Source organism: Solea solea, chromosome 5 (assembly GCF_958295425.1).
Source record: "Solea solea chromosome 5, fSolSol10.1, whole genome shotgun sequence".
NCBI lineage: Eukaryota > Metazoa > Chordata > Actinopteri > Pleuronectiformes > Soleidae > Solea > Solea solea.
In genome coordinates this window covers 15324624-15348757 of record NC_081138.1, presented here as the reverse complement: position 1 = coordinate 15348757, position 24134 = coordinate 15324624, and the positions used below count along the sequence as shown (strand labels likewise).

At 39.8% G+C, this 24134-nt stretch overlaps 2 protein-coding genes across 7 annotated transcripts in view; one reads left to right on the top strand and one right to left on the bottom strand.

Moving 5' to 3' along the window:
- Nucleotides 1–51: 51 nt before the first annotated feature.
- On the bottom strand, nt 52–3761 carry LOC131459485 (cAMP-regulated phosphoprotein 19-like). Its single transcript, XM_058629375.1, has 3 exons — nt 3557–3761; nt 1898–2020; nt 52–1542 (listed from the first exon to the last, which is right to left on the bottom strand). The coding sequence occupies exons 1-3, from the start codon at nt 3611–3613 to the stop codon at nt 1372–1374; spliced, it is 351 nt and encodes a 116-aa protein (XP_058485358.1). The 5' UTR covers nt 3614–3761; the 3' UTR covers nt 52–1371.
- A 1684-nt stretch (nt 3762–5445) lies between these two features.
- myo5aa (myosin VAa) overlaps nt 5446–24134 on the top strand; it is a 49406-nt gene continuing 30717 nt past the window's right edge. For 4 of the 6 annotated variants that reach the window (XM_058629371.1, XM_058629370.1, XM_058629369.1 and 1 more), the window contains exons 1-5: nt 10923–11028; nt 19875–19985; nt 21123–21294; nt 21845–21989; nt 22397–22553. In XM_058629371.1, coding sequence (XP_058485354.1) covers nt 10996–11028; nt 19875–19985; nt 21123–21294; nt 21845–21989; nt 22397–22553 — 618 coding nt within the window. In that variant the 5' untranslated portion in view covers nt 10923–10995. Of the gene's footprint in view, nt 5695–10921; nt 11029–19874; nt 19986–21122; nt 21295–21844; nt 21990–22396; nt 22554–24134 lie in introns of those variants that run through there. The other 2 variants (XM_058629368.1, XM_058629372.1) reach the window with 2 other exon arrangements.

Genomic DNA, 24134 nt, shown 5'->3' with positions numbered 1-24134 from the left:
AAAAACTCCAGACTACATAACATATGCTACAAAACAAGCCCGACGCAGCAATTAAACATTTGTGCAAAACTATTTTATTTACAAAACAAAATGGCATAGAGTGACAGCAGATCAGCCACATACATGCACAGCTTGGACCGATGTAGCACTAGCTTAGATTTTTTCCACATCACAGGTAAACTTTGTCCAGTCAGCAAGGTCCCTGGAAAAGCACTACACAGAGCCCAGGACCATTTTAAGATAAAACTACTTACATTTCACCCCCAAATTTGAACACAATTTATTGGACTCTTTGTTCCCAGTGTTACAAGCTGCTCCCTCCCAGTATATATAGATCTTTATTTCTTTTTACTCACAGCAACAAAGACTGGTCCCTACTGACAGGGGTTTAGCTTTCAGGTCCTGTTTACCGTCAACAAGCATGATGATGCCTCATTCATGGCAACTTGGAACTAGAAATACAGTGCAAACCTTTTAAACACTACAAGTTTCAAGATATTTTGAATGAATCATCACTTGCCGTCCGAGGATATTTCCGCTGCTTTCCAAGCTTTTAAGCATGTTTAAATGTCTGTTCAGTCGGCCGCAATGAAGTCAAATTAAAGCCCAGACAGGTTTGCATTTGGGAGCCCTGCAACACACATAGTTGACCCCCCCCCCCCCCCCCCCCCATGTTTCACAATCAATGTCACCAAGCTTGGCCTCTGGGTTATATACTATACTCAGTCACTCAAGCATATTGACAGCATAATTCATTATGAGGATATACAGTGAATGACACAGATTTGATGTTTAACTTACTAAAAGACTGACATCTGTCACTGTGTCAAACAAAAGCAAAAACACATGCGCACGCACACACGCTAACAAACATACACAGTGGAATCCTGATGTCTATACCAAAGCCCTCAATCACACGATGCACCATTCGCTTCATGCCCCTCTCTTCAGTCTGCAAACACCATAGTATTGATCGTCCATCACTGCACAGAAGAGTCACAGTCTGTTTGTCACATTCACACTTTGATTTCCTGTCTTTCAGTGTATCTCACACAGAAGTAATGATAAACAAACATATTTAAAAAAAGGACCACGGAAGGTTAAGAGGACAGTGACAGACAGACAGACAGAAGGGCAGTCATTTAAGGGAGGTACTGAGGAACAAAGACAAGTGGAGTGAAAAGTAAAATATAAGTATCAGTTCACTGAGCAAAAAGACGTGGGATCTTGTCGAGTTGGGTTGAGGAAGCTGAGAATGGGGGAACAGGTGGAACTGTGGGAAGAGGGGGTGGAACAGTTAGTGTTACAGCTCCAGGACTTGAGGGGAGAGGGTTAGGTTTGGGAGGTGCTGCAGGAGATGTCACTGCGGCATCAGCCTGCCAGTTTACTGGCCACCAGAGAGGGTTTCCTTTGGGGCAGGTCCTGGGGGGTGGGGATGTGGTCGCCCGTGATCTCAGTCTTCTCTGGTGCAGCTGTTGGCAACTGTTTGTTCTTGATTTTTGCTTTAGCCATGTTATAGTCGCCTGAGTCAAAATACTTTTGCTGTAGAGAAAAATTCAAATGTCACAGTTGCATTTTGACAGTTTACAGTAAACATTCCATGTTTAAAAGCTTAAAAAAGAAGAATTTCACTGTATCTTAAGTTTGCAACAAATGCAGGTTTGCTGATATTTTATCTAGTTTTAAAAGCAAAGCAAATTTGTTTTCATTGCTGTTAAGTTTCCAATGCACACAATCTAATTTTAAAATAAGTCTGGTAAGCAGACATTTATTTCCTCAAACAGGATTAACTTAAATAAAACCAATGACCATAAAACTGAGTTATTTCACCAAACAGCAATAATACTGTCCTCTGGTGAAGCCCGACTATTCAGCAGACAAACATAAGATAACTCACCCCCTTTTGGAGCCGTTTGCGGAGCAGATCAGAGCCTCCGGGTTTATTTCCTAAGTGTGGGTATCTGACTTTCAGTTTAGCCTCCTCTGCCTTTTCAGGACTGATCACCTTGTCCTGAACCTCCTGAAAACAAGCACAAGCAACGAGACACTGAGTGAGAAACTACATCGTTGGAATAATCATCTGAGGCCAGAACACAGAAGAGAAACAACCTGACTGTTCATACACTTAGTTGTGCATTTCCCAGTCTAATATACATGAATAAGATCTGTGCATAAATGGCATTTCTGTCCAGATTAAATGTAGATATGTAGCATCGATGTTTAAATATTCAACCACCAACTCTCTTAAACAGGAAATGTTTCCACTCAGCCTTACCTTTAAGTTGACAGATATATTAATTCGATTTTTATCAAGATATAACATCAATATCGAATGATATTAAAAAATACATTGTGATAAGATTTTTAAAAAATATCCAAAAGAGTGGGAGTTCTGTGTTGATAGCACTGATCAGAGGTTTGAGCAGACAGACAGGTCAGAGATAACTAAATTAACCATGACTAACCAAAACTCTGAACAACAATTACAACATATCAAACCTAAAAGCAGCAGACACTTCATAATGTATCCTGTGTGCATTTCTTCCTGCTGTGGTCAATCATTTAAACATTATCGGTACCTGCATTTATATTGGTTTAAAAATGTATCATCTGCAGATATGACTACTGACTACAACAGTAGGCTAAATAGGCTGCTACATGCTTGACTACTGTGCTGGTGCCCTCTACAACTATTATTTTTTACATTTATATAGTATACATTAGTATGAAAATATTATGTTAATTTCACTACAAGAGACTAAATGACCTCTGCAGTTGGATGCAGGGAAATGTGTGTGTGTGTATATATATATATATATATATATATATATATATATATATATATATATATATATATATATATATATATATATATATATATATATATATATATATATATATATATATATATATATGTTATCGGCCCAAGCACTCCCGATATATCGGCATCGCTGCAAAAAGGCCAACATCGTGCGTCCCTTAACAAGAATTATTGTTGAGACACCATGTGTGGCAACAGTATGTTAGAACATACACTGTTGATCACAGAACACATTCAGCGGCAAATAAACGTGGCTGTGTGGCTTTAATAGCCTCTGGAATTGGCTGAGATTATCGTTGACTGTAAATAAATTCTCCGCTGGAACCAGTTGGTGTTAGCGCTGGCAGTGGTAGCATGCTGGTACAGTAAAAAGGCTTCAGCCTTCAGGCCACAGTACAGGCATTTGCTGCTAACGTTAGCTGCTGAGCTAACTGTCTGCTTAGTACCAATGAATGTGTGAATGTCATGACAGTTAGCTTACAGATGCTGAGCTAACATTAGCTCACAGAACCTCTTGACATTTACACCGAACATCCCAAACACGCGCCGTTGACAACCAACACGCCCGAGCAGCGAGTCCGTTACACAATATTTTACATGTGTTTGAGGAATTAACAAGGCTTTGTGGCTGGTGTTGGGTGATATGTCAAAAATAAGGAGCGCGGGACGAAGAAGCTAACGCTATGTAGCGTAGCGTTAGCCATAACAAAGTCAATGGTGCCGCCGCACATTTACCTTCTCGTCCACTAAAGTCTCCTCCACCGTCTGCGCTTCTTCGTTATGCCCCGACATTTCTAATGTGTCGTTATCTCCTCAGACCAGAGAATGGTTCACCAGTCGGACGAGCGATCCACAGAAATCCCCAGAATTCTAGCTTTCCCTTCCCATACGACTGCTGCTGCCGAGCTCTCTCTCTCTCCAGGGACCCGCACAAGAAATATACGTCACATGCGGAGTCACCACCGGGCGCGCTCACGCTCGGGCACTCTCGCCGCGCAGGCGCGCGCCCGGTCAGTGCTGAGATTGGATCGAGATTGCGTCATCAGTGATCAGCTGTTGTCCAACTTTTGGTGTTGTCCAGTTTTTTTCTCTCAGATTTCTGACTCTTTTATCTTCAGAGTCTTAGAATTCTGAGATTAAAGTCAGATGGACGGCCTGCTTTGTATTTGTATTTGTAATGTAATTGTTACATTGGTTGTTGTTAATAGTTGGTAATAGTCCGTAATAGAGAGAGCCTTTCTTGTCTTGGTGAGCTGCTTTACACTATAGTTTTGCCATTCATCCATTCACACACTTCAAGTGTCTTGCTCAAGGACACATAAAGACTAGCAGAGCCAGGAATTTAATACACAACCTTTCAGCTGAAAGACAACTCGCCCTACCACTGAGCTATCATGGCTCAATCCTAACTCCTCACTTTTTTAATAATTTTACTGCTAAAACTTTAGTACATTTTATATTTACTTTTGATATTTTGGTACAGTAAATGTCATATAATTTAAGACTTTTACTTAAGTAATATTACATATTTTTTATACAATATAAGTGACCAACTTCTACCAAAGAAATTTTCTGGTAAGATATCTTTGCTCAAGTATCAAGTTATTTATACTAAAACTGCAAAACTGTCACATTACATCCAGTTATATATATACATATATATATATATATATATATATATATATATATGTGTGTGTGTGTTTCCAAACATCTTTGTTTACATATGATCCTAATCCTCTTCCGTATGATATAATGTAGCACAACATTTCAGAAAACCGCATCAAATGTCCTGCATTATGTTAAGGCCTGCACTTAGGGGGGCAGCGTGTAAAGTATTTAGTCTCTGCTATAAACACTGCTTTAAATTGACAACTAAACTATTAATTTTAGTAACCTTATTTATTAATTTTCTTTATTTCTCCCTCCTTCCTTCCTATGTCCCTGTTGTCTGACACCCAATGCCCGATCTGCTGTATGTCTGTATGTTTGCATTGTGTCCGTATGTGTGAATTGATGATGATTGTGTATGGGAAGCTATTGAATCTGAATTAAGAGATGTGCTTGTGAGAGAAAACCACCAAAACTAAAAGGATCGATGATCATGTGAACAGTGATTGGTGCAGAATTCATCCTCCTCCACATCTAAGGAACCATTTCACAGAAACCTGGATTTGTGCTGCCATAGGTTTCCAAACCCCCCTCCCCCAAATAAACATTTGACATGTGGCCCTAATCCCCTCATTTAGGATAACTTTATTGTAAGATCCATTCATCTTCTACCACTTTATCCTCCACATGAGGGTCACGCTGGTGACAATCCCAGCTGACATAAAGGTGATACTGAGCATCGGCTCATCTTTGATTAACTCTGAATAGTTTTTCGTAAACTTTTTGGAAACAGTTTCCTTTTTTTTTTTGGTTAAAAAAAGCTACCCCTTTATTAATTTAAAGCCCCCCTCAGTCGTTTGACCCTGGTGTTATCCAAATAAAATGCTGCCTACTGCATAAAAAAAAAATCCTTTTTGTTGGTGTATTACTGAGGCATGAGCGCCAGGTGGCGCAGTTGCCAATGAGCAGCAGCAGTAGCAGCAGCAGCAGTGTTTGGCTGCTGAATCATTTCATCCATCGTACCCAGAATGCAAAGTGAGACGCCGAAACCTCGGCAGCAGCAGCAGCAGCAGCAGCAGGATCCTGGAGTGGTGCAGGTTATCATGGCGATAAGATAAAAGAGCCACATCTTCACTGCTAGTCTCACAACAACAATAACACAGAGCTCCGGAGCAGAGCCGGGACCTTAAACCACGTCTGTCCCACAGTCAGCAGAGACAACCGGGGACACAGTAGCAATGGCAGCGTCGGAGCTCTTCACAAAGGTAAAAACAAGCGTGTGGCGCTAGCACTGGGCTAAATGAATGACCGTGTAGTGAGTGGGTTTTTTTTGTTTGTTTTTTACAGAATGTCTTCCTTTAATGTTGTAGCGGTTATTTTGACACCGAACACACGAACAGGGAGTTTCTTCGCGGGGACACGTCTGTGTCTGTGTCTGTGTAAATGACAGCATGGGTTTGGTGGCGCCGGCTGTAAATGAATGAAAACGGCTGTGGAAATCTCTGCTGGTGTATCTTTATTTATATATACGTGAATACGAATGTAGATGTCAGGTGAGCGCTGAGATGCTGCAGCTGACACAAAGATTACCTCGGTGTTGTCCTCACAGCAGCCGCCTTCATCTCTCTCACATACACAACCACACATATATGCACACACTAAGAAATAAACCCAGCGTTATTATTATTATTGTTATTGTTATGAATGTTTACTTGTGTTGTTTTGTTGTCATCTGTCGTCGGTTCTCTGGCCTTCATGTTTCACATCACTCTTTCATTAGCTCGGGGGTTGGGGTGATGCAAAGGCGGTGCCAGCCATCGCGGTTTAACGGCCGCCTTTAAACCACAATATTTGGCTTTGGCTCAAACCTGCGTGTTCATCTCTAAGTCTATGTGTTAATTCTTTGGTATCGCTCGAATGAATCGTTTGAATCAGTTCTTTGCGGTGTGAGCCGAGTCCTTGGGTACCGTATACAGATGCTGCGAGAGACGAGCGCAGCATCCGGACAGTGTAGCATCATCATCTTCATCATCCCTCCTGTTAACATCCGGGATGTTTGGACCAGCGGAGGCCCTCAAGCCTCAGCGTGTGTGTTTGTGTGTGTGTGTGTGTGTGTGTGTGTGTGTGTGTGTGTTGTTTCCAGTGCTCACTGAGGAGAATATGACACTGCTGCTGAACAGGCCTACTGTACTGAAGACTTACAAGGTCATCAGTATTGCTGCTGCTGCTGCTGCTGCTGCTACTATTGTAAAATGTCTATGTAATATCCGCACTCTCTATATTTGTTACCTCTTTAGGACATTTCTCTGGCATAAAAATTGACCTTATCAGGACCAGTAGTCCTCGTGGAGACCAAAACCTGGTCCTAAAGAGGCAGAGGGTTAAGTTTAGGTCTGAGATTTATGATTAAGTTCAGGTTAGGGCTTCCAAATGAATGGAAGTCAAGGCAGAGTCTTAAAGGATAGATGTGCGAACTTATGATTGTTTGTGTGGAGGGTGATGAGTCACCCACCATTCAGCTTGAATAACAAAACATTTAAGTGTGTGTGTGTGTGTGTGTGTGTGTGTGTGTGTGTGTTATGGTAACATTTTCTTTCATCTTCTACATCTTTTTCTACGTCTTTTTTCAGTCTGAGCTGCCACTAGGGCTGAAGGATTGGGGGTTCTGACAGAGATTGTAGGACATGGTGATATGACCAGATGTATTATTATCACATCAAAAAAAGAAGTCTATATCGCTTACTATCACAATAAATATCAGATCATTTAAAAAACTGAGTTTTGCTCCTGAGTTGAAATTGAATTGTTCATTGTGGTTTTGTGGCTCCACATTTTTGAATAAATATCTAATTGTGATTATTTTGACCGAAATTGCAATTGTGATATGATTTGCGATATTTGAGGGAATGGTAATTCTCCGAGCACAAGGTGTGTAGGAACCTATTGAAACCGGGGGCATGGTAAAACTGAAAAACGCCATTTTTAGTCTTGTTTTCATTTGAATAACCTATTTTAAATGGTTACTGTGTGATATCTGTGCAGATCTGTGAGAAACAAAGATGTTTTCTTCAGTCTGTAGAATACAATTTGTATAGGTCTGGACAGTATTTCATCAAAAATGGTAATTTGACACACAATTTGACTTCAAGACATATTGTGCATCCTGTGATTTGAAAATTACCGTAGGCCATATTTTTCTATTAATTGCTCAGCCCTAATACACAGTATGTTATTGCTCCCTCTAGGGGTCACTTGAAACAATAAAGAAGACCTAAGTTTTATGAATTTGTTGTCCTGTGAGAGCTTTGGCAGCAGAACCTGCAGCAAACAGCAATGGTTAGTTGTTATCCACTAGTGAGAAATACATGCAATAAAAAGCAAAAACAAAAGACAAACACACTGGTTGATACTTCATAGGGCTGCCTTTGAAGTCTTTGAAATCTTTGAAGTTTAATACACAGGAGCGTCACAGAAGAGAAAAAAACCTCCTTGGTGATCTCCCAATAACACTGACAGTAAAGTGGATGATGTCATAAAAAAGGTGAAACTGAAAAATAAAACTGTCTGTTTGTAACCTTGAATATACAAACAAGATTATATGGGTTTAGCGGGAGTCAGAAAAATGTTGGCCATTAATCTTGGATGTTTTAATTTTTAAAAAGAAATGATACATATTGGTTTTAAATGTATTGATGATCAGAAAGTGACAAACACTTGTTTGAACCAAAACATTAATCTAAGGCAACAACTTTTATACCAATCATGTGTCTCAAAGCATAAATATTATTGACATTTATTAATAACCTTTGTTATATTGAAGAAAATTCTATAATGATATATATTGCTATTATATTAAAATGCATTGCGCTTTAGCTTTTCAAAGTTGAGCATCACTTCAATACTTAGTGATAAATGCATTGTGAAAATAACCATTAGTTTCAGCCCTATATGTTAAAGACAAACAAGGGTTTCTTCCTTCCAGATATTAATCTGCCCATCTTGTTCTATGGAAGTCTTGTTGTGTGTCAAATGGTTTTACTTTCAAAGAAATAATGGCGTATGTGTGTCAGTGTGGCGAGGAAACCTAAAGTTAGTCACCCCTTTGAATGGTAGAGTCTGTTTTAGAAGTCGACGTCTGATGTCAGACCCCTCTCTGTGATTTACTTTTCCAACACAGTGGTAGAAAACACAGCGTGTCCTTTGTGTGTATGAGTCAACTTTATAGAAGTGTACTGAGTGGGACTGAGCTGCGTGGTTAACACCAGCAGACGTACACACATGCACAGAGCAAGACATTCTGCTCCATTTTAACATCAAGGCCAAGATAAAGTAGGAGCCAAAACGATAGTTAGAGGTGGTGATTGAGCAGAAACCAGTGCGGGTGAGAGAAGAAGCAGGGGCAAAGGAGAGGGAGGATATTCTCCTGGAAATAGAAGTGGGATGACTCTCCATTAGACTCATGACTCAGAGTTGGAAAGGCTTTTCCAAGCTCCAGTTTCAAAAAACATACTGCATTCGTGTTTCCTTGATCCACATTTAGAGCATGTGCTGTATTTTTAGTATCACAAGACTCAGGGTTCATTGATGAACCTCAGCTGAAAAGAAAATCTGCAGATTTCTCATTTAACAAAGTTATGATGTAGGAGATAGAAAAATCGAATGGCTTGCCTCAAGTTGCACCCCAACGTGCCAGAATTTGAGTTCATTCAGTCATCCATCCGGTGATCTATTAATTCATTCACATATCCATTTATTTATTTGGTGAAAACAAATGTGGACAATAACATTCACACTTATTTTTACTATTATTATTATTATTTACTTTTTCATAGATTTATACAATCTTATTTATAGCATTACTCCTATTCTTCCTTGCCGATGTTTATGTCGGTTATGCTTATTTAATCTGCCTTTCTGGTTTTATTTCTTCTTTGTCAAGCATTCGATACAAAAATGATCCTTATATCATGTTATCTAGGGCTGAACAATTGAATTAGTGTTATTAGTGATATAGTCAAACTTCAGGTCAATATTGCTGTATAATGGATTTAAAACATGATAGAGCGTTACCACACGAGACACCATCAAAATGTTAACTTTTATAATGTAATGTTGGTATGAGACTGAAAAGATTTGAACTGTTTCTTATATGTATATGGCACCAACTCCCCCGCGACCCTCATGGGGAGGTTAAAGCAGTAGAAGATGAATGAATGAATGAATGAATGAATGAATGAATGAATTAATTAATTAATAAATCACAGCCTTTGCAATTTGCTAATTGCCCTGTTTCATGTTGCATTTGTGATTTTGATTTATTGCTCAGTCTAATGGACTGTCAGTATGTCGCTGTGTGCCTATGAAGAACTGTTGGTTGCCTCTGATGGTTACAAAGGATCCAGACAAGGAAACGCACCCATGGTTTCTACTACTGCCGCAACCTTCACATTTCTCTTCATTCTCTTCCTTACACCACAAAACATTACTTGAGGCACAGTGCATCGTCCACTAATTGGAAGGTCAGTGGTGGTAGTGCGCCTCCTCCGGTCCACGTGTTGATTTGTCCTTCAGCAAATGACTAAACCTCAAAGTGTCCTGCAGGTTGTGCCATCAGAGCATTTGTGTGAGTTACGGGCTGCGAGGGATCGATTAGAGCATAACAATTCCATATTAACCGCAGTGAATGAAATGAAAGCACCTGGTGTTGCTTCTTCTCATATGATGCTTATACTGTTTCAATCCAAGAGAGAGCTTTATAGTTGTGGTTTTCTTTGAAATAAATTAAAATGACATTGAGGTGTAATGACCAACAGTAAAAGTAGAGTTTTGAATGACTAAATCAAATGCTGTTGTAAGCGCAGCATCCACTAATCACATGGTAGAACATTGCTCTTCAGTATTATATTCATAAACAAAACCTTACCAGATAAGCACAGTGTTTGATATCTGCATACATTCTGTATTCTAACTTTATCACATGTCAAAGAGCAGATCAGTTTTGTGTCCTATCAACTGCATGAAGTGGCAGATTCGAGGTTATCTAAAACCAGCGATTCATTTTTTTTCTTCTCAGATCCAATTTGGAGCATGTGCATTAGATTAGTGTCATAACCCGGTTAACATAATTGCACTGTCATGTTGTGTATGCTCAGGCAAGTAGTCATTGCCTGTCTAACGACGTACGCACAGAGAGTAGGACTGCATCTGCTGAGCTTTTCATGGGAACAGAAATTAAAACCGTTTCTCTAACACATGAATGTGTGTGTGTGGATAGTAGCGAGGTTCAGGTTTACTGTCACACGCTGTGCTGTTTGCTGGCTCTGAGAGTACGTCAGCCTCAGAGCTCATGTGATTGAGGAGGGAAGCCTGGTTATGTGATAGACATGAGGACGTCATCTGTCACAAGGTGAGGAACTTGTGTCTGCACACACAGTGGGATGGTTTCATCCACCAGGGAGTTCTGGAGCTCAGGGCTCGATCAGTTAGTGGTTAGGTCTTGTGGCTGAAGGCTTTCAGAAAGAGCAGAGGACTCACAGAATGAGCTAGAGGCTTGATAAAGAGACAAGATGAACCGGGAGTTGGAGTATATGTTTGTCAAAGTAAGTTTTATTTTTCCTTCTTTTAAGTTGTTTATTTTAGTTTATTTAGCTGCTAACTAGTAGTTTTACTCAGTGTGTGAATTTGTAAACGAAAAATTAAATGAGAATGCGCTGATCTGTTGAAAGAGCAGACACTGTCTCTTTTAAGTTTATACTTTATGCAGTTATTGGACAAGTGATCTTGAAGTTTTGGTCTTGTGTACGGTGCGGAGTCGGATCTAAGGAAACATAGCCACAGGCCAGTCCGGACACACCCTGCTTCTGAATTAATCTCAGTAGAAAGTGGTCATTGTCACTTGTCAATGAAACCAGCTGGTTGGTATAAGAGCTTAAAATAAGCAACAAACCATGTTTCATCTTCAATTGAAATAACAATAGAATATTTGTCAAGTTTGTCAAAATTCAATCAGCGGAAGCCAAATTCAGTATCGCTGCCACACATACGTACATGGCTGTGTGCCTCCTGTGGCAGAGGATAATGCTTGTACTGTAGACTTGCAGATCAAACCTTAGAATCTCTAGTTTGGTGTCACGTCCCATATTTTTAGTGTACTAGAGTTGGGGTGCATTCACACCAGCACGTCAAATCGAGTCCGCAGTGACAGATCTGATCCTGATTAATTTTTCACTTTATACTTTTTACTGTCTATGTTTGTTTTTTCTGTGGATGCATGAAAGACAAAAACATGGCAGAAGCTGTTCTATTGAAGTCATCAGAAAGCTTAAAGACAACAGATTTAAACGCTTTGAAGGTGTAACGTGACCAAAATGGAGGCAAACATCTGACATCCAATTCTCTGCATGTTCTAAATAACTGACAGCTGAGTCTGATGCTTCTTCCATACAGCATTATGCAAACATTTCCTTCCTTCTGAAGCCTCACTAATACACTAGCTTTTTACAGTGTCTCAACCACAGGTGTGCAGATGTGTAACAATGCATCACACTTACCTTTGGTAAGTTCTTCCCTGATAAACACTGTATTTAAGGGATAGTTCCGTGTTTTTGAGGTGTGCTTTTATGTGGCTCTGACACATAGCACTGACTATAAGGTAAAACAGCTGTTTGCCACTTGACAAAAGACTCTTTTAATTAAGACTGACATCTTAATACTGTATTTTCACTACTAAATCTCCCCTCAAACAGGAGTTTTCTGTCTGGAAACTGAAGTTTGGCACGATATTGGTATCGGCAGATATTGGCTTTAAAATGTGTTATCAGATATCGGCAAACACACCAAGATCTGCTGAAATGACTAATGACCACAACAGTAGGCTAAATGAGCTGCTACCTCCTTGACTTCTATGCTGGCGCCTCCAACTAGTATTATTATTATTATTTTTTTATTATTTTGCTCAAAAGAAACATGATCTGCTGTGACATGAGTAGGGAAAATATTATGTTAAGATTAAATGACCTGCAGTTGGGCGCAGGGAAAAACGTACAGTATATATATTGGTATTGGTATCATTTATCGGCCCAAGCACTCCTGATATATCGGCATATCAGATATCGGCAAAAAGTACAATATCATTCATCCCTAATTTTTATTTGTCACATGCATATAGATAAAGAGTAAAACAATACCATGTGGAGGATGCCCTACCTCATCATTGTGCAAACAAACTAGAATAAAGTATAAATGTTTTTAATCCATCAGTAAGTTCAAATATGTCATTTTGTAACTTATGTGTTTGAAATCCATTTAGGTTAACTCCAGTAACTTAAGTTTGGTGCAGGAGAGTGAGCAGTTTGCAGAAAGCGCTGTCTAGTGACAAGATGAAAGAGAGAACATATACTCTGTAGATGTCGTTGGCTTAGTTAGTTATTAGTATCTCTTTAAGGAGGCCTGAACTGCAACTTTAATTCACATTGACAGCCTGATTTAAAATATGAAGTTGTTGATCACAACACTTCACCTTCAGCAATTCTCTCACATTAAATGAAGAGTACATTGATGTACAGTAACTGCTTTGGAGTGCATTCTTAATAGAAACATAAGTATAGTAAAAAACCTGTGGACCAACACTGAAATGATTATCTGCTATAAACACAACATTATAATTTTAGTGTCGGCAGGCCTTTTTTTAATCACCTACACAAGTGAAGATATAAACTCTGACTACACTTATGTGATTAGGGGCTGAGCAGCATCACAGCCTCTTATTACGGCACTGGCATACAACCTCTGCCTGCAGTCGTGTTAGGTAACACCTGGGTGTAGTGAGTCTATAAGTGGGTTTTACCAACCAGGCTTTCCACAAGCACTGACTGAGATCTCCAGACCTTAGCGTCATGCTGTGTCTGCCCAGCTGAGCAGAAAAACAGCAGATTCTCACGAGTGGCATCATGTGACGAGGCCTCTGCGCTCTGAGACTCTATTGACTGCTTTACTGAGAACATGTGGGCAAAACACTTTTCACATTCCACTGCAGCTGTGCAGACAGTTGCCTCTACCACCCTGCATAGTGTTTTAAGGTTTTAATCTGTTTCCACTTGGTTCACTCTCATGATGTGCCTGGTTCTGAATTCCTTTCATTGTTCTGTTCAGATGAAGAACAATATCATTTTGTTAGTTGCTCACAACTGAGGAGAGGATTCCTGCAGTGTTATATAAAAAGAAAATGAATGTCAATTTAATTATGTATTTAAAACTGAAGTGTGAAACTTTTATATATAAACACATGTCTATTACATTCAAACCATCGTCAAATGAGTTCAGGCAATGATGATTCAATTACATACTGTATATTTAAAAGTAAATGAGTGTTTTCCATGTAGGTGTTGTCATAAACATTTATCATAACAGTTCGATCACTAGGAGAAAACCCTGTAAGAGTTCAGTGAGCACACAGAGCTACCCTAACCTTAACCATAACCAGTCAATGCCTAATCCTAACCTTTACCTAACCATAATTAAAACCTTAGCCCTCAGCTTCACCAGTTCCTCAGAAATGAGGTTCTCATTAGGAACATGTTTTGGTCTCCATGAAGAGGAAAGGGCAGGAAAGGTCCAGAAGAAACAAATACAAGTACACGCACACAGGCACACAAGCACTCACGCACTAGGCATTGAATGATATAGGTTTTTCTATGCAAATCTTGAGAAATCAGTGCAGCCAGTGACCAATAAATGAACGACTATTTATTGAACAGCCCTATCTGCAGTCTGCATTTTGTGTCAGCTTATATAGCCTCAATAAAAAGAAAGTATAAAGTAAATAAATATTGAATACTTGAAATATCGATCAAGTTTCTTATGAGGTTTATCAACTTTATATACACATATTAAGACCATCTTATTCCACGCTGTGACACACAGTTGTATTGGTCGTACATCTCGACATCATTGTTCATTTTCTCCTGCTCACTTTATTCAGTGTTTTTGTCTATGGTTCATGACCAGAATTAGACAGAAAATATGTGTTTTTGTGTTTGCAGCAATATAATGTGAATGTAATGGAAACTGTGGGGTAGTTGACTGGAATAAGATTAACTAATGCTAAACCCTGAGCTTTCCTAATCTGTTCCTGATCCTTTGTCTCAGTTAAACCAGGATTAGCATCATCCCTACTGTATGCCCGACCATGAAGAGCAACCTTTTCCTGTTGTGAACTGTCCTGCTCTTTAGTGAACTGTAATTTTTCGATTAATCTGTTGGGGATCAGTGTCCACAAACCAAAATGATTCAGTTTTAATGATTTGTTTGTTTGGCGCAAATAAACCAGAAAATATTCTCATTTGAGAAGCTGAAAAATCTGGGGGAAAAAACCCTCAAACTGATTAATCAATTATCAAAATAGTTGACGATTAATTTAGTAATCGATTCATAATCGATTAATCTGTTTCAGCCCTAATCTGAATATTTTTGGGCTGTGGTAAGACAAAACACGATCTGGGACTGTAGAAATCATAAAAGGATGTTTGTCAGTATTGTATGATATTTTGAATTGGTAAATAAATCAATAAAGAACTAATCAATCATGATTAGTTATCTGCAGCCGTAGACCGAACATTTCTTGGCTGCTTAATTTTCCCAACGTTTCTTATGTGAATATGTCTCAATAATAGACATAATCCAGTACCGAATTGCCAGAATGCCCCTTTTATCTAGAAGTCACCTTGCTGTGTTCTCTGCTGCCTCTCTGGAGGGCAACAAAGGCAGTTGTATGCTCAAGGTGGGATCACGCTGTATACATCCAAGGGCGTCTGTTCTGTCACTGACTGGTTGCAGATTAGAGGAGCTGAGGAATGTGTTGCATTGTTTGTGTGCATTTTCTCCCTATTGTAATAGCAGATATGCAGTGCATGCATTTTAGTTTTATCTAAATGTCCTCTCTGTACACACAGTTTATATTCACACAAATCCATCATATAGACATCAAATGAGCCTTCCGTCAGTGTGAGTGTGTCCAGTGTTAATGAGCAACTAAAATAAGTCCAGGAATCACAGACCTGCAAATAAAACTGAACCTCTCTGGCTGCTTGAGTTCTGATGTCACATACTGTATTATGTCATCATCCATTTCTCTGTTAAGTAGAGATGGAGCTGCTATTCTCTGACTCATCGAAACTTTCTCTCCAGTCTCCAAATGCTCCATCTTATGTTACATGGTGGAGAGTGTGTGTGTGTGTTTCTTTGTGTTTTTTACCTCTTTAGGTCCTTGCGTAGTATTCCAGTAGTCCTCATAGAGACCTATTGTGGCAGATTCTTAAGTTTCCTCAGAAGATTAGCTGTGTGAAATGTGTGTGTGTGAGAGCGTTTCATCCAGCAGCATTGTATCCCTGCCTTTTCGTTAGCTTCTCAACCATCACCAATGAGAATCTCAATTTATATCTTAATCTAGTTCTAACCTGATTCTTAAAACCAGTCAAAAACTCTCCAAAGTGTTATCACTTGTTCATTATATGAAGTCTATAATTCAAAACAATCCTCACACACACACACACACCTACATCTGTTTCACATGTCAGTAGGTGTCAATGCTGAATTATTTAACACTACAACGTGTGTGTGTGTGTGTGTGTGTGTGTGTGTGTGTGTGTGAAGATCTTGATGATTACCACTGTTTTGCTCAGTAGCACAGTGATGTCTCTAACTCAGTAGTGCTATTTTTAGCTATCTCTCTCCCTCACCCCCCCTCTCCGCCTCTCTCTCCTTTTCCTTGTTGCTAGGAGGCTGCAAGGACAGTCTCCTAAAGGGACCAAAAAAGTGAAACTGACTAATGAAATGGTGGAATGCAGAGGGAGGGAGCAGTTTCTTTTCTTTTTTTTCCCCAGTCTCAGAAAACAGTTTTGAAATGGAGCAACACAAATGTGCACATGAGCATGAGCAGATGCTGCTTATAAGAGAAGTTAGAAGTTACACAGAATGATGTCTCAACTATGAGAGCGTAAAGTATAAAGGGAAAAAAATACGTAAGGCAGAGGCTGCTGTGAACACTATGCTCTCTTATAATATAAATTATATATTAATATTAGTAATTATACACGTTAATATATAAATACACAAGTCAATCAGCATTATTTAACCCCTGAGCATATTTTCTTTCTGTATTTCTTTCTATAGATTGCTGCAGTGCCATTAATATCATCTTAATTTACGTTGTTTTCCTTGTTTTTCATGGCTCTATCGCACATTTATGGTGTACTTAAAATCCTAACCCCCCCTGAAGTAACTGAAGATGCGATTTACAGTATTAGTGTAATGGTCTCACTGAAAAAGCTTGTTAGTGTTATTTGTCAGTTGAGGCAGAGATTTATTACTGTTGGAACCTTTGATAATATTACATAAATTGTCTTGAATTTTAAATGCCAGTGAACTGTTTTCCTTTCATCTATTGTCCATTGAGGACAGACGTGTGTGGAACTGGGCCTGACAGATACTTTAGCCGTGTTTATTTGTGTGTAATGAATTTTAGGTTGTGATCTGTGGTTGGATGATACCGACTGTTCCTGTGGGTCTCCCTCTTTTAGTTGCTGCACTGTGTAACTCTTACTCTGCAGACACACACAAACATATTCAGTTTATGTCTTAATAAAGCGCTCTAGCAAAGGTTTAAACGGGAGGATTTATTCCTTTCATTCTGACTTCTTTCTTTATGAGTTATTGTTGGCTATATCAGTCTTATCCCACTAATCACTAGGAAGGATCTCTGCTTATGTTCACCGACCACTCTGGTGTTCCCCCTTAGATTCCGATCTTGAATTAAAATATCTCGCAGCTCGATTTTATGAATAGAGTGCACTCAGCATATTTTTTGCTTGTTCGTCTATCCCCACCCGCCAACGACGTTCCAAGACAGCAGCCACAGAACCAAACTTCCCAGCTGCATCTCTTCAGCACTAATTGAGATTCTAAATATACTCTTCTGTGAGATGAAGCTGCAGTGATGTGCTTCTCCAACAATGACTCCTCCTCCAAATCCCTTGACAAAGGTTGATTATGACGGACACTGCTCTGGTAACCTCTGAAAAGCTGTTTTCAGCACCAGGCATCAGGCACACCACCATCATCAAGAGTTAAGCCATGAGAACCTGTGAGTGCAGTGGAAAGGAATCACTATATGTGCTTGGGAAATATCCACTGTGTCTGTGTGTCTTCAAACGCAATATTAGAGAGCATCTTTCTTCTGTCTCTCTCCCTCTGTCTGTCTCACTCTCGCTGTTTCTCTTCCTTTATTATGACAGCAGAACGAATAGGGATGGGTGGGGCACAGTGAGGAGAGATGCTCCATGAGTAAATCAATTACAGATGGTGTCCTTCTCTCAGACAAATGTTTGTGTACATGTCTTTAGTAGGCTGTGTGAGGACATTCTGACCTTGTGAGGACATTTTGGATGGTCCACACAACTTTAACAGACTTTTTGAGGATTAAGACATGGTTTAGGCACTTAGTTGTGATGGTTATGGTTATGGTTATGGTTAGGGTAAGGGGCTAGGGAATGCATTATGTCGATGTGTGTCCACACAAAGGATGCAAAACCAGTGTGTTTGTGTATACTTGTTAAGTCTATTAGTAGGAAACACTGGTCTGTTAGGCTGCCCCTGCTTTTCCTTTATAATACATTACCTACCTATTTTACCTCATGATACGATATGCGATACATGGTCAACGATACCAATAAAAATGTTACAATAGAATATTGTATCGTGATTTTGTGGTAATCCACATAGTGCAAGACAATCATCAAGTAGCAATTCCCAGCGAGTGAAACTGACGGGGACTGTTTACCTCAGAGCGCCTGTGGGAACCTGGCTAACAACTTGAGCTTTGTTTCCATTAGAATTTCGTTCCGTTTGCTACATAAGCAGTTATTTGCATTTTCTTTGTCAAAAAAACGAATTACCCGTATTGTCCCACTTGGTTCCTAGCACAACAGTCTGACACAAGGGTCAAGGTTTTGAAGAAGAACGCATGATAAACACTTAAATGCTTTCACTAAGGCGCCAAAAACACACATGATGATGTAAAGGTTGCTGGGAATATTGGCATGAATATCAGTAGTCAAAGACTTTCACTGTTGTTATTTCCGTGTAACTCAGTCGATTCTCTGAGGCTGCAGCTTATATTTCACACCATGAATCCTATGAGAGAGTAAGGTGTAGGCTGGGTGTGAGTGATGAAGAGCATGTCATGATTCAGATGATCGGAAGTGAAGCAGCAGACCAAATGAATTAACAAGCTTCTCTCCTCGTAGTGCATCACAATAAGGTCCTGTCATTGACTCTGGGAGACTGTCATCAGCAGTTTATATAACTAAGCCAAGAAAAGCCATCAAATTGTTGTTGGTGCTTCTGAAAGACTGTGTGCTCATCGTCATGTGCTTGAGTTATGAGAAGATGACTTTTTAAACATTCCTTTAGTTGTGTCTGAAACAAAGATGTCTCCTTCTTTTCATTTTGAGATTACGCACGCACACACATACTGGTTTTGGAGTGACTCCCTTTGTGCTGTGGGTGTAAGTGTGAATGTGAACACGAGCAGAAAAAGGGGGTTAATTTTATCTGCTTTAACTTTGAATGTTTTGTTGTTCAATAGTTATCTATATCTGTAGAATTAAAACTTTTGACATTTACAGCTGTTAGACCACTAACTTTGATTTCACACATACACACACAGGCATGTAGTCACTGCACGAGTCTCTGGGTTACTAAGGTTATTTCTTCATTCAGGACACAGTCATCTGGTAAACCCTTAGAAGTCGGGCCTTTTAGTGTGTGTGTGTGTGTGTGTGTGTGTATCTGCATTTGTCATGCATACCTTTGTCTGCTGGATTCCTCAGCCATGTGACCGGCAGTGATCATTGCTGTTTTTCCTCGCGTCTGTGATCAGCTGATAACCTCCAGTCACAAGTCTGAAGTTTCATAGTAATGTGTGTGTGTGTGTGTGTGAATTTTATGTAATGACCATACAACCTACAGCATTCTTCTGCGGGTTATCTCTTCAGCTACTATTTGTTCAACATTTCATTCCCACAACTTCATTGACCATTAGAAGACATGTGACATCATGATTGTGGAGACACAAAGCCCAGTGTTTCTCAAGGACATTGTGTTTTAACTCGTCGAGAAAAGAAGTATAAGCAACTCCACATTCTCCTGTCAACCTTCCTTTTAAATAAGCTGATGGTGGAGCAATCCAGTCGACTTATCAATGTTGTAATCTTCTTGGAAAACTAGATGCAGCACTTTATCACAACATTAAAGGAAGCCAAGGAATTGTCAGTAATGAGTACATCGTATATAATGCCTGCACCACTGATACTTAGGGGAGTTAAATTTCTGTTTAACAGCACTTTTCTTGAATCATGCTTTAAACCTTGCTATTGTTTTTGTCTCTCAGCGTGCTCGGGTGTGGATCCCCGATGCTGAGGAAGTGTGGAAGTCCGCTGAGCTCACCAAGGACTACAAAAATGGCGACGCCTCTCTGCAGCTCATGCTGGAGGATGGAACGGTGAGAATCATCGCATTATTAATTGCTTCATTCCTTAGCTCATAGGATTTTCCATTTTCCTGAGCTCGGTAGTAGTTTATCCAATTGTAGTATGTTCCTGTGCTTTCGTAACTTTGAAATCATGTAGACATTACAACCCCAAAACTGTGTTGTTGTATGTTTTACTGCTAATACATAACTTTTCTGACTAACCTAGTTTACTTTACCTGGCCAGCAACTGACAATGACAAACTCGTACTATATAAGAAAGTAAATGCAGGACAGCATATGAATTTACACATCTGCAGATGTTTTCTCACATTATCATTCATCTTGACATGTCTCTGCTTATAGACAACATCAACAAAGTACCAGAAGTAAGCAAGGTTTTATCACTGCAGTGGTTAAACTGCAGACTGTAACAAATGGAATGACTCCTCTGGTCACCCAAGCACGTCAGGGAACTATGGTGGCCTTCATAACCCTAACGTTACGGAATTAATAATGCTTTTTAAACCTTTAAAGTCTTTATGCAGAGAAAGCGATCCAGTCTGGTATGAAAATTGAACATAACTTGTGCATGAGGTATACGAGCTGAAGTCTCCACATAAAGAAAGAGTGGAATGAGCTATCAGTACAAGAACAACCTGTGTTTTTCCTCCAGAGCCATGGCAGATCAATAACCTATCCCATGATGTTTTTGAGAGGGTACATATGAAATACTGTAAGTGGGTGTGGTGGGTGTTTTTCTCTTTGTCCAACTGCCGTGGTCATTCTGTCTCTTCTATTTTGCATTAGATATACATTTTCTTAATTGTGCAAAAATGAATAAACACAAAGAAATAATAGTTTGAGAAGACCAATATCAGTTGATACCGATATCGTGCTGACTATCAATATTTTTACTGCACTGAATTTATGATCTGTGGGTATTTCTTTTTTATATTTACCATTAGAGCTGCAACTAATGATTATCAGAAATGTTGTTTTGATCATGAAAAAAGCTTTGAACCGATGAATCGGTACTAATAATTTAGTAATCGATTAATAATCGACTCATCGGTTAATTGTTTCAGCTCTATTTGCCATGTAACACAGGTCATGCCCTAATAAGTATAAAATCACCGTGTGTTGTGCTGTGTTCCTGATCGTCCCCAGAACATTGAGCACACGCTGGACCCGAAGACGAAGAACCTGCCTTACCTGCGAAACCCTGACATCCTGGTGGGAGAAAATGACCTCACAGCGCTCAGCTACCTCCACGAGCCGGCTGTGCTCCACAACCTCAAAGTCCGCTTCATCGACTCTAAGCTCATCTACACTTACTGTGGTAGGAAGTCACTCTTGTAACAAAACAAGTTGTCAGTTCTTCAACTGAATTTTAGGAAATGAAAACTGTCATTTTTACTTGCTTGTACACTACAACTGTGTGATGAAAAATGTGAATATGTTATTGTTATATTTTAAATGATCCGCTACTATACACATGTTTGATTGTTGGTAATTGTGTTTATGAGACAGCGTGGATGATTTCATAGTTCATTAGTTTAGCACTGATTTAATGTCTGTGACATTTGCTGTATTAATGCTGTAAGTCATACCTTGTGCTCTGCCAATATATTTACACTGCTATATGAAGCAAATTAAACAGCCTAAATACAATTTATTTTTATTGCCACTTATGCTGGTGTTTGGAATTTATTGTTGGTGAAAAAAATGTCACTTTTATAAGTCAACTAAGCACAATGTAGGTTTCCGGGTCTGCTTTTCAACATTTTATTCATATATCGATTATTATTCAATGTCTAGTCTGTGTGATACCTGATGAATGCAGCCCAGTCAAGCTGCAGATGAGCTCACACCTTTTATCTGTGTCACAGGAATCGTTCTGGTGGCCATCAACCCGTACGAGCCGCTGCAAATCTATGGAACAGATATCATCAATGCCTACAGCGGTCAGAACATGGGAGACATGGACCCCCATATCTTTGCTGTGGCAGAGGAGGCTTACAAACAGATGGCCAGGTCTGTGTGTGTGTGTGTGTGTGTTACCTGATTAGCTCTCGTTCCACTCTCCTTGTTGAGCAGCCCCCCCTCTCCCTTTAGGGTTTGTAGGTCACCGCTGAGACAGAAATAGCCTCAAAGTGGTCTCACCGTCTCTATTCCTCATTCACTTTGCATACATGCATGATTTTCTCTACAACATCCATCTAATCGATCATTGTGCCCCCCTTCTGTGTCTGCATCATCAACGCACCAACATACACATGTTGAGTACACTAACGGGGCTCCACAGCAAGTATAAGTACTCTGAATGCTCCCCTTCTGAGACGAATGTTGGCCTTACCCTAATGATTTTACAGTAATGCCACATTTACCATGGACATCCATTCTGTCTGGGGTCACCTGATGCTTTTTGTTTAACTTGTCAGGGACGAGAGGAACCAGTCAATTATCGTGAGTGGGGAGTCCGGAGCAGGAAAGACGGTATCAGCCAAATATGCCATGAGATACTTTGCTACAGTCAGTGGCGCCGCCAGCGAGGCCAACGTGGAGGAGAAAGTCTTGGCTTCCAATCCCATCATGGAGGTGAGGACTCGATTCTAAGACTTTTAGATGTTTTTATTTCAAAGATGGTTACTGATTGAGACTTTTCCACTCACTGAACTCAACTGTACAACCAAGATATTTACAGAGTTTGTAGAACAAGATGTGACCTCTTTCACCCATACTGCTGTCATCAAAGTGAAAGCTTTCCTCCTCTTGTGTAAAGAAATGCTTGCGTTTCTTGGTCCAATAACACTACAGTATATTCACAAGCTAAGTTGATTTGTGAATGATGTCGTCTGTGGCTCTTCTCTCATCTCTTCTCCTTCTGGCCCCAGGCTGCCCTCTCACTGTGATATACAGCTCTTATGTGTGTGTGTGACTGTGTGCTTGTGTATTTCCTCCTGCAGAGTCACAGGGACAGGAGGAGTTGGAGAGCTCTCCTGTGCACATATGTCACTTACCCCACTTCCATCCCCCCCACCATGTTCATCCTTTCCAGCCATACTGCTAACACGAGTCTCCTCCTCTCAGCCACCACGTTGACCTCAAGCCAATCAGCAACAAGCTTTCAGAAATGAAAAGAAAGCTTTCATTATATCGCAGTGATGTCACCTCTGCCTTTAAGCCTGGGCGCATAGTGCAAAACCCAAAGTGCAGGAGAGAGTTTGTGCGATGATGTTTTCAGTATGTGTTGATGCCGATGCAGGCAGCTTCTAATGTGAAAGACAATTTTTCTGCAGTGAGAGACAGTTTGGCCTTCAGCAAGTGTAGCTAGTTTCTGTGTATGTGTATGTGTAGTTTAGCAGCCTCACCCATCTACAGACAATTCCCAGTGAGACCACTGGTGAGACCTATGTATTGAACTAAGGCTGCTGCCTGCAGATGATTTATGTGCAGAGTTGTAGTTCAGTGGCTCAGCAGGAAATGTCTGTTAACATATAATTGATCCAACTCCTGTATGTGGAAGGACAGAGATCTATAAAGTGCGTTGCCCAGTGTGGACCTCCAATAAAGACTGCGCTGCGTTTGTTTTAGAATCAGCTGAATATGATGATACAGAGGAAAATATTAGGGATGAGCCGATAAGATACTCGGTATTGGTATCGGTCAGATACTGGTCACAATCACTGGATAGGATATCAGGTAAAGACAGGTAAAAATGTGAAATACAATACAATTCAAAAATCCTATATATAGCATGCTTCACTATGCACACACACTGTAAAAAATGTAAATAAAAACGTCACTTTAGCTGAGTCATGAAGAATATTTGCTTCACAGCTAGAGAATTATGTTTTTGAAATCACTTGAAATGACTCGGCTTCATAGTTTAAAATGACTGAATCGGACTGATATCGATATCGGTACATAATCTAGTTTGTGATATTGGAATCAGTATCAGACACGAAAAAAGTGGTATCATGTCATCCCAAGAAAAAAGATATATCTATGTATTTATGTTATAATATTTGTAGGTAGGTGGGTACTTCATTATCACTGCACATTATAGACTTAAAACACTTCTTCTTGACAGTTGATGCGTTTCACACGTTTACTGGGTCTGGTAAATACATACTACCATTTACTGTTTTGAACTGGTCACCTGTTTGAACAGGTTGG